Source organism: Trichosurus vulpecula, chromosome 5 (assembly GCF_011100635.1).
Source record: "Trichosurus vulpecula isolate mTriVul1 chromosome 5, mTriVul1.pri, whole genome shotgun sequence".
NCBI classification, from domain to species: Eukaryota; Metazoa; Chordata; class Mammalia; order Diprotodontia; family Phalangeridae; genus Trichosurus; species Trichosurus vulpecula.
The window spans coordinates 95188664-95199978 of record NC_050577.1 but is presented as its reverse complement, the minus strand read 5'-3'; the positions used below and the strand labels follow the sequence as shown (position 1 = coordinate 95199978).

General features: G+C 49.5%; 1 protein-coding gene across 2 annotated transcripts; it reads left to right on the top strand.

Moving 5' to 3' along the window:
* Positions 1 to 509: 509 nt before the first annotated feature.
* On the top strand, positions 510 to 8874 carry REPIN1 (replication initiator 1). 2 transcript variants are annotated; one of them, XM_036759842.1, is made up of 4 exons: positions 510 to 714; positions 2261 to 2366; positions 2614 to 2691; positions 3434 to 8874. In XM_036759842.1, exons 1-4 carry the CDS (start codon positions 610 to 612, stop codon positions 5215 to 5217), a joined length of 2073 nt encoding a protein of 690 aa, XP_036615737.1. In that variant the 5' UTR covers positions 510 to 609; the 3' UTR covers positions 5218 to 8874. The 2 variants fall into 2 exon arrangements, with proteins under 2 accessions (XP_036615737.1, XP_036615738.1); XM_036759843.1 differs by having other exon boundaries at positions 530 to 714; positions 3437 to 8874.
* The last annotated feature ends 2441 nt before the right edge of the window (positions 8875 to 11315 follow it).

Here is an 11315-nt window from a genome sequence, read left to right as displayed (position 1 = left end):
TGGGGGCGGGGGCAGACATCAGGATCAGTGCAGGCATTTTACAGACGAGGAAACCGAGGCCCAGAAAGGGACCCCCCCATCTGGCTCTGAGATGGGGGTGGGGGGCGTCTTCTTTCAGCAACAAGGCAGATGTAAGATTAATGGAAATCAGGCTCTTTGGGGCACGTCTGCACGCCTGGGAGCGGCGCCTGAATTTCCTTTCCGAGGGCCTACGCTGGATCCCAGCTACAGCCAACCCCGCGACCTTGGAGAAGTCCCTCCGTTTCCCCAAGTGCAAAGCGGGGGCGGGGTCCTCGTAATCTCTCCTGTTCCCATGACATCCCACCCCCACCGCATCGGAGTCCGGCACCCCGCAGCCCCTCCGAGGCTCGCAGTCCAGGTCTCCAGAGGACACCGCCCCAGCCCCGCGCCCGCCCCCGCCCCCCTGCAGAGGCCTTGGCAGCTCCGCCCCTCCCCGCCCTGCGCCCGAGCACGGGGACTGACCCTCGGCAGCTCCGGTAGTCACATGGTGCTGGGCTCTGCCAGGGAAGGAGGGAGGCACAGAGGGTCGGAGCGCGGACAGGGGGAGGAAGGAGAGCTCGAGGGAGGCCGGGAGGTGGCGGGGAGGGGATGGGCCTGGCGGCGGTGAGGCTGGGCCTGCTGCTGGGCGGGGAAGCGGCACCGGTTTCCCCGTACATGGATGGGAGGCGTGCGTACAAACACACGGACCGGGAGGTACGACCCTGCCGGGGCAGACGGAGGGGGTAGAGGGGAGGGATTTGGAAGTGTGTATGGTGGGGGGCGGGAATGGCGCCTACCGACGTCTGGAGTGCGGGGCCGCGGAGGGCGCATGCGCGAGAGGAGAGGGGAGGGGCGCTGCGGGGGGGGGGCGGGAGGGGAGATGGGGTTCTTGAGCACTGGAGGCTGGGGTATTCCGGCGGGGAGGAGGCGGGGAGGACTCCTGCGGCTCTTGTGAGGCCCAGAAACGCGTGGGTGCAAGTGTGTATGTACACATCTCTGTGCGCATGTGCCGGGGGGAGGATGTGTGGCAGCGCACGTACACCTGGAGGTGTGTGCACGTCCTTGCGTGGGAGAGGTGTGCTTGTTGGCTCTGGCTTGGGTGTGCTCCGAGCGTCCCTATCCGGCCTTTGTTCTCCACCACCGCCCTATGGCGGTGTGAGCGTGAGTGTGTGCACGCCTGGCCTTCCGGCCATGTAGGGAAACGGGACAAAATATGGCAGGTTACGGATGGGAGAAGCCCTTCGGGGGTAAAGGGATCCCCGGATTGGGGCGGGGGCGGCACACATCCTCGGAGCATGAAGGCAGAACTATCGAATCTCGGAGACCATCGAAGCCAGCCTCAGCCTGACCTAGATTCCCAGCACAAAAAGCGAGTCAGTCCATCCCTCTCATGCGTCACTCAAATTGTTGGGAGTTTTTTCCTTTACATCCGTCTGAAATCTGCCTCCCTGCAATTTTTAGCCCGTTGTGGCTGTGCTGACCTTTTGGGGCAAGCAGAACAAGTCTGCTTAACCTGTGGGCTACGTGTGATAGGGGAGGAGGATTAGACTTATTCTGACTGACCCAAGAGGTCAGCAGGGCCAGAAAGGACTGAAAGCTGCAGGCAGGCAAATTTCAGATGATGTGGAAAAAGAACAGCTAACAGTTTTGAGTCATTAAAAAGTAGAATGGAATATCATATTTGTGCGTGTATCTGTGTATGTATATATATGCATATATATGCTTTTCTATATCCCTTTATATACTAAAAGAGTTGATGTATCTGGCCTCTCCCTAAGTCTTCTTCAAGCTAAGCATCCCTAGTTCTTCAGCCAGTCCTTGTGAAGACATAGTCTTGAAGCTTAGATCCATCCTGGTTGTGTTTCTGAATGTATGCACTGAAGCTTGTCCGTATCCTTAAAAGGAAGTGCTCAGACCTGTACACAATTCTCCAGGTGTGGTTTGACCAGGGGATAGGGGGCTATCTCTCACTTGGTACTGGATGCTGTGTGCCTCCGTTAACTCCACTTATGATTGCTTTAGCTTCTTTTGGGGGGCTGTGTCAAATTGGATTCATATTGAAATGGAGTCCTGGAAAACACCCAGGTCCATCCCCATACTACACTTGTGAAATTACACTGAATGTAAAACACTTGTGAGGAAACTAGCGGTTGCTCCTCGAAAACTGATTTCTCTGTGTCTGTCTCTGGGAGCACTGGCCCCACTGTGGTTAGAGTAAGCCTTGTCCGGGGTGATGTAGGTAAAGTCTTTGTTGTTGCAGGCATCCCTACATTCTGGAAAGGATCGGAGATATCTCTCTCCTGGGAGAAGTAGGTTCATTCGGAAACGAGGCTGGAAGGAGAACCGCCTGTTCCTGCGTTCCCAGGGTAGGATCTGGCCTCTTCCTGATCCCTCCTAGGTTAGGTGAAAGTTACATATGTAGGGGATCACATTTCAAGTGAGGGCTGCAGTGGGGCTGGATTTGATCTTGTACCCGAATGCTCAGCCTATGGGGAAGAGCTAATTCTCTGTTTCTCTAGATAGAAGAGGGAAATTGAGGGAGCGTTGGGAGATGGGAAGGTGGGTCCCTGCCACCTCCTCTCCCCTGCTCAATATGGCTCTTTCTTCTTATAGGGTCTCCTGGGGAAGAACCATGTGGCAGTGGGGGGCAGCTCCCTTCTGGTGGGGGCAGGGTGCTCCGAAACACTACAGGTAAGTGTCCCTTTGCTCAGTCCTCTTGGTCCTCTGGGTCTTGAACAGCTTCTTGCTATTCTACCCTGCTGTGGCCTTGAAGATGAAGACTGCTGTCCTGTCACCCCTTCAGGTTAGGGAAGGAGTGGGAGAGTAGGCCTTATAGGCCTCAGCCTCCCTGAAGGATGGCTTATTCCTTGCCCAGGGTGACTTCAGGGACTGCCTGCAAGGGCTCCTGGTTGTGCAAGGGGATCGTTGCTCTGTAGGGCAGTGGAGGTGTTGGCTTTTTCCTTGTGCTACTTAGAGGATTGGAGTGTACAGTCAGTGCTGTCTGAGTTTAAAGTCTTGAGGAGAGTATTGTAACTTGGAGTGTTCACGACAGGCTTCACGGATGAGGGGAGGCATGAAATTATTTAATTTGGGGTGGGGGGGTGGGGGGGCACTGGACCTGTGATTATGTTGGTGCCAGAAACTCCCTATACTAACATGGGTCAGCTCCTGCTTATGGTCTTTGTGAGTTGGCTGGGGAACTGAAAGATTTAAGTGCCTCATCTGGGGTCAAACCAGCATTATGTCAGAGGCAGGAACTGAACCCAGGTTTTCCTAACTCTGAGGCTGGATATTTAGAGTTAGATAGCACCCTAAGAGTGGTCCAACCCTCTCAATTTATAGATGAGGAAATGGTGCTCCAGAGAGGTCATTTAAGAATTTCTCCAGGTCACATAGTAGCCCTTCTAAAATGACTCTGATTCTTTATCCCCAGCAGGGCAAGGACCTCTGTTGGAGCGTCGATGCAGGAGACCCCCTGCTGCGGGTCCATCCCGGGCTCGGCTCTTCTCTGGATCCTTTCAAGAGTCACTCCAGGGGTCAGAGAAGGATACCCATAGGATTAAATTAGAAGGGACTGTGGCAGCTAGTCATGGGGGTCTGTTCCAGGGTGGTGCCTACCGCTGTGCCCGCTGTGGGAGGCACTTCCCTGGATGGGCAGCCTTGCGGCATCATACTCGTCGGCGCCATGGCCGTCCGCCTTTGCCCTGCCCTGAGTGTGGGCGTCGATTTCACCATGCTCCTTTCTTAGCCTTACACCGCCTGGCCCACTCTGGTGCCACAGCCATACCTCCTGCTACAGGTTTCCTCTGCCAAGTCTGTGGGCAGAATTTCAGGAGTTGGGCAGCTCTTGCACTGCATGGCCAGGCTCATGCCTCATCTGCCCGAGCAGTCGCCTGCCCCAAGTGTGAGAAACGCTTCAGCCGAGCCTCCCAATTGCGGGCACACCTGCGGCAGAACCACCCTCCAGCCCCACCACCTCGCCGTTTCATCTGCAGTGGCTGTGGTCAAAGCTTTGCACAGTGGGCTGAGCTAGTTGCCCACAAGCAGATTCATGTGGCTGAAGCACAGGCGTCAGAAAAAGTCCTTGCGCCTCGGCCCCGGGGCCGCCCGGCACTTACTGCTGCCCAGCCAGGTGGTGATGCTGCTGACCGACCCTTCCAGTGTGCCTGGTGTGGCAAATGTTTCCGTCACAAGCCGAACCTCATTGCCCACCGCCGTGTGCATACTGGTGAACGTCCTCATCAGTGCCCTGAGTGTGGGAAACGGTTCACTAATAAGCCCTACCTGACCTCCCACCGTCGAATTCATACCGGTGAGAAGCCTTATCCCTGCACTGAATGTGGGCGCCGCTTCCGTCACAAACCCAACCTTTTGTCCCATGGCAAGATTCACCGGCGCCCTCAGGGCTCTGCAGAGGCCACCAGTAGCCAAGGGAGTTTACAGCTTCCACCTCAGCTATTGGAGACTCGGCAAGATCACGCCACAGACACCCAGCAGGACCAGGCCATGGATCTTCAGCAGGACCAGGCCATAGACTCCCAGCAGGATCAGTCCCCTCAGCAAGATCTGGTGGACTCCCAGCAGGATCAGGTTTTGGATCCTCAGCCGGACCAGGAAGTGGATCCTGCTGTCCCCTATAGCTATGATGAGCATGGTCGCACCTTCCGGAACCGAAGGTCTTTGCGAGGTCAGCAGCAGCTACATCCTGGAGATCGTCCTTTCATATGCAGTGAATGTGGAAAGAACTTCAGTAAGAAGACCCACTTGGTGGCCCACATCCGTATCCACTCAGGTGAGCGGCCCTTTGCTTGCCTGGAATGTGGGCGCCGTTTCTCACAAGGAAGTCACCTGGCAGCCCACCGACGTGACCATGCCCCAGAGCGGCCCTTCATTTGCCCTGACTGTGGCAAGTCCTTTAGGCACAAGCCCTATCTGGCGGCCCACCGCCGCATCCACACAGGTGAGAGGCCTTATGCCTGTCCTGACTGTGGCAAGGCCTTCAGCCAGAAATCCAACCTTGTGTCCCACCGGCGCATCCATACAGGTGAGCGGCCTTATGCTTGCCCTGATTGTGAGAGGCGTTTCAGTCAGAAATCCAACCTCATCACGCACCGCAAGAGCCATGGTCGAGAGGGGCCATTCATCTGTGCCACCTGTGGTGAGGGCTTCAGTCATGAGCAAAAGCTCCTGACCCATCAGAGGAAGCATGTGGCCTGAGCTGGTGGAAGCGGGAGAGCAGAGAGAGGGAGACAAACTTTGGGGTGTAGGCAAAGGTCAGGGACAGAGGTGTCATGATGGAGAAGGGGTGGAGGATGTTAGTGATGGTGATGGGGTGAGGGATGGGAGGCTTCTAGTGGAAGCTGGTCAGGACCCTGGAGAGAGGACTGCCTTGCCCCAACGGGCCTGTTAGAAATTTCCAGGTACCCCAAGCTGTTCCCACCTCACTGGAAGTTCTGCTTCTCTTTCCCCCCCACCCCGGGGAAGAAGTATTTGAAAAGAAGATATATCAGCAGCTGGAGAGAATGAGGAAAACGTTTGGACATATGCAAAGACCTCTAATACTTTAGGCAGCATCTGGATTTATTCAGATATCTCCAGGGAAGGAAATGCCCTAATGGCATCAGTTTCTGGCAGCACCTGATTTCTCCCATCCCCTTCATGCTCTTCTCCCCTGCTCGGCACCCCCTTTCCTTCATCTTTCCTTTATGTGTACGTAGCCTTCTCTCTTCTCTCAGCTGTTTTCAGCTTTAGATCGTCTCAACACAGTTTTCTCCCTTCCCTCCTTGTTTAATTTTCCAGGTAAAGATTTTGTCTAAATCCCTAAGTCCCCTTTTTAGTTCTAGCTTTCATTACTGTACTGGAGAGAAAGAAGGATACTGGGTTTCTAATAATGAATCTAAGAAGGGCAAGTGGAAAAGCCCTGTGGAGTAGGCCAGGTATGGGATAGGCATGGAAGAGATCTCAAGAGCCTGTCGAAATGGACATTAAAGTTCACCTAGTTCTCAGCTAATTCAGGAGTTTCTTACCACGTCTCTTAGACCAGCCTCTGCTTGAACACTTCCAGTGGTGGGGGTTGAGAAACTTTTGAAGGTAGTTCATTCTGTTACTGAATATCTATTTGTTAGAAATTTCTTTATTACTTTAAATGAAAGTATATTTCCCTGTACTTTTTACCCGTTGCTTCTAGTTCTGTCCTCTGGAGCCAAGCCATTTCCCTCAAGTCCCAGGGTATAAAACTGATTTCCAGCTATAGCTGAATGTATTCTCTCACTGTGTTGAGTTGCAAAGGAATGAGGTCTGAGAAAGCTGTTTTCCAAGGGAAATGTGTGCAGAGGTAGAAACACAGACAATAAAATAAACATCAGTGGGACTTGGGGTGGTGGATGAAGGAGAATGGTTTCAAAGATCAAGTCAGATTCCTTGCTCGAAAGATTCCAGAGTCCCGTAGACTAAAGTTTCTTGTAGCTGGAAATCTCAAGAGGATGTAGTGGCTTAAGCCCTGAGATTGTGATAATGTTCTAGGAGGGCAAAGTGAAAACACTCCAGGGCTCTCTGGCAAGCAGATAGAACTGGGCTGAAAACCCAGGTCTCCAGGGAGCTTATCTTCCTATTCTTTGGCTCTGGGTCATCTCCAGTTGTCCTGATCTATATCTTGCCACTGGACCCAGATGGCTCAGGAGGAGAAAGTGAGGCTATTGACTTTGCGCAGCCCCGCTTCACTTAAATCCGATTCACTTGTAAGTCATGGCATTACTTTCCTAATGCCGTGGTTCTCTTCGAAAATGAAGTTCAAACAACAGACTAAACTAGGGAAGGTAAAACCGTCTTTATTGCTGACTTTACTGTTATCATAGGATCAAAGATTTAGAGCTAGAAGAGAGAACAGGTTAGAGGTTATCTAGTCCAATCTTGGCTTTTACAGGTAAGAAAATGAGCTCCATAGACTTGCTTATGGTCACATAGGTAGTAAGTGACAAACAAAATACACATTTGGGTTCTCTAAATTCAGCATCATCAGTGTGATTAAGATGTTAGAAGGTTTGTAGACTTTTGTTAGATTTTGCTCTTTGCATCTATGCCCACCTAGTGGGTACTCAAGATGTGACTTTAGTAGGTAAGGTGGTTCTAGGCTAATAACAGTTATCACAAGACTCGGCTAACTTTACTTTGGTGTCAATTCATATTACAAAAAATGCACATACATATGTAAATGAGGTCAGACAGGACCTCTATAAATGTTTTTTCCTGCCCTCCATGGGATCTTTAATTCCCAATATTACAAATCATACTACTTTATGTTTAGTTATTGTGCACATGCTTCAGATTTATGAACTTAGAGAATATTAGAACTGGAAGAAGGGATCTTCGATAACTGTAGTGTTTGGGACTGGCTTCCCTGTGCCGTCATACTTGATACTCTCTACTTTGGCTTCCATGCTGTTGCATTTTATTCATTTTACTTGTTAACTATCCTTAGTCCCTTTCTCTGGTTGCTTCTTCATCCTCTTTCCCCTTAATCATAAGTGTCCCTCAAGACACTTACCCTCTTTACTTTGGTTTGACAATATTTTCTGGTCCCATGGCTTCCGTTACCATGTCTGTGCAGGTGACTCCCATATCATTTCTGGTCAAACTGGGTAACTTTTCCCCATTAATATCCTGTTCCTCGCCTAGCCTTTCCCATCCTCATGGGAAATAGACTCTTTCCTAGAGCTCCAGCTTCATAACTCCAGCTGCCCACTGTGAATCTCCATCTTTGTGTTCTACTGGTACATCAAAATCAGTCTGCCCAAAACTGAGCTCATCCTATAAGCTACAAAACCTTTTCTCGCATCCTGTATGATGTAACCACCATCCTTTCAGTTACTAACTTGCCTTTTTTCTTAAACTTCTCTTCCCATCTCCCACCCCCATATCTAGTCAGTTATCTGGTCCTGACAATTCTGCCTGCACGTTGTCCCCCATTGTAGTTTAGGGCCTCATCTCTCTTTGTCTGGGCTATTGTAATAATCTTCTAACTGATCTTCATGCTTCCAAGCTATCCCCTCCTTGCTGCTTGAGCAAATTTTTTAATGCACTGCTTTGATCATGTCATTTCTCAGAAATCATCAGTAGTTCCCGATTACCAAGGAAAGTATAAACTCTTGATCCTGGCATTTGAGGTATTCCATAATCTGTTTCCACCCTACCTGTCTAGCATCATATTTCCCTTAACATTCTAAGCTAGGTTTTGCTCTCCCCCATTTTACCTCGCCCCCACCCATCTCTGTTCCTCACGATGTCTTCCATTTTTGTAATAGACCTTATGCTTCCCCTGCCACCCACCCCCATCTCTGTTTGTTGCAGAGTCCTTTCCTTGAACACCCAGTCAGGTTTCATCTCCATAAAACTTACCTAACCACCCTCTCCCACCACCCCCAAGTGAATGTGACTTTTCCTTCCATTTTTTCTGGACTTTTACATTTTATCTCTCTCACCCCTTGTATCACTGTTATTTCTGTACCTGTCTGTTCCCTTGTTAGATTGTATGCTCCTTAAGAGCAGGGTCTGTGTTGTGTCTCTGTATTCCTAAAACCTAGAATAGTTCACATAGGAGGTGCTTAATAAATGTGTGTTCAGTTGAATTAACTAGTCCAACCCCCTCGTTTTGCAGATGAGGATGCTGAGGTTCAGAGAGGTGGGAAGCCTTGTCCAGGGTTACACAGCTAGTTTGTGGCAGAGCCTGGACTAGGACCCAGGTTGGTGCTAGTTCTGCTTCCCCCACTATCACTTACCTACTAGATTGTGAAGTCCTGAAGGGCAGAGACTGTCTGATAACTCTGTATCCCCCCCCCCCCAGCAAGTAAAACATAATAAATATGTTGGATCAATGAACGAAGTGACTCTTTGGAGTTAAGGCATACTATTAAAATGGAGATGTTTCCTCTGAGGAGTGGTGTTGACACTTCACTTCTGTAGCACTTTAACAGCACTTTTTCCTACCACCTTGTGAGGTAGGTAGTGGGAATTTTATCATCCTTATTTTACAAAAGAGGAAATAGACAATGAAGTGACTTACCCATGGTACACACAGCTAATAGTGGTAGAAATGTAACCAGACCCCAGGTCTGTTATTCCCAGTTCTATGTTCATTGACGATGCCATAACTGTTTCCTAAGAATGATGACATTCTGAAGTCCCATATCCTGTCTACTCTCCAGCCTTTTTCCTGTGCTTCTCCCATGGTGTTACCACAATTATGAAGAGGAGGTCAGTTTCCTGAAAGTGGCAGCTGTTGCTAATGGCTGAGCAGGGTACCAACCTTTCTCCCACTGAAGCTGCCTGTATACAGAATATGAAAGGATGAACCTGAACCTCTCATGATATTAGACTGGCCTTTATACTGGTATTACAGAGCTCAGTGTATTGGTAAGTGAGAGAACAAGAAGTAGGTATGACCTCATCTTGGTAAACTAACTGGAGTCTGGTTACCTGAGTAGTGGCTTTTCCTGGCTGTCTTTGTTTTGTGTTCCCTGTGTTTTATGTAATGTCTTGGGTTGGGTTCTGTGTCTAAACTTTCTGGAGACTTGGGCACAAAGTATACCAAAGGTTTGGGAAATGATACATTCGGTTGCAAGTTTAGTAACTTGTGCATTCTTAATATACCTAATGCATGTTTGTACATTTGTGAGAGGGTCAAGGAAACCTGTTTGATCCATTGACCTAATGCAGTTTTGAGAACTCCCACTGCTACCTGAGCATATCCAGAGTCTATTACAAGGAATTTAGAACAGCACATGGTCATTTAGCAGAGAGTAGGTCCCTGAAGAGCTGGGACAAAAGGGGGATGGATTTTGATCAGAGCAGTAGGAAATCGGTCTACTTGGTGGAGGTAGTCTCATGGATGGTACAGTGCCTTATTTTGGGCAGCCAGATTGAGTATGAAAGCACTGTGTTCTTGGTGGGAACACCCTGAATTTGGGGAGACCATTTTTCTAGGACCTTGGGTTGTGGTCCTATTCTGTCCTGTAGATTCTTTGTATCTGAAATAGAGCTTCCTAGTCCCAGAGTGATCTCCAGTGGCTTTGTGAAGCACATACTTGGAGTCAGTCAACACTTAAGTGTTTACCACATGCCAGATGGCATGAGGGAGGAAGGCAGGCCAGGGGTGGATAAGGAAGTTTCAGAGCCCCATAGAAGGATTACAGCTCTAGTTACAGGGTGCTTTGGAGGTACTCTTACCTGCTTGTGTATGGAGGAGGAAACAGGCCTAGTGGTGTTCTCAAAGAGGACCATGGCATCAGGAAGGTGATGCCATGACTTGCAAGTGATTGGATTTAAATGAGGGAGGGCTGTGCAAAGTCACCAGACTCATTTTCTCCTCTGGAGCCATCTGGGTCCAGTGGCCAGATAGAGATTAGGACGACTGGAGATTGCCCCCAGGGTAGAGGAGTAACTTGTGGGAGATGAGTGGGTTGAAGTGCTCAGTGGTTAGGGTATTTGAGGGATAATATGTATGTTAAAATCCCCTAGTATGAAGACAGGAATTGGGGGAAGAGAGAAGAAAAATTGTAAGCTAGGTATCTAACTCATTGAGGTAGGAAGGAGCATTTTGATTGGATAATAGATAAGAATATCATGAACCTCAGAGGAAGAGAGATTGCTGACTGATGAAGAGAACCTGAAAGTAGCAGTGGGAAGCAATGAATATTCCAACTCCCCTGCCTCAATTAGTGAGCCGAGGAGAGTAATTGAAGGCTCAACCAGTACTGGAAAGAGTGGCCAGGGAGGCTGTGTCATTGGAAGAAAGCCAGGTTTCTGTAAGAGCTAGTAGATGGGAGGAGTAGGAGAGAAAAGATTTCAGATGAAGGAATTTGTTGCCTATGGAACAGGCCTTCCAGAGGGCACACAGGAAGGACTGGCTGGACTTAGAAGTCTTAAAGATTCTAAAATGTTAGAATTGTAGAGGACCTTAGAATTCACCTAGTCCAACCCTCATATGAGGAAACCGAGGCATAAGAAGGGGAAATGAGCCACCCCAAGTGACAAGGACTAGTTAATGGCAGAGTCTAGCAGACAACCAGGTTTGATGACTTCTGCCATACCATGCTTGAGCCCAGGAGTCAATGGATCTGCTTTAAATTCTTATTCTGCTACTTGAGAGGATCAGAAGGCATCTATGGCTGAGTCATCTCATTTATAAAATGACAGGGCTGGATTAAGAGAGTAAGGCCCTTTAGAAATCTAAATCCTGTGGTCCTATGAATAGATACTGTCACTCTACCCTCACCATTCCTGCTCCCTTCCTCATTTTTTATGGGCCCACAGCCCTACCT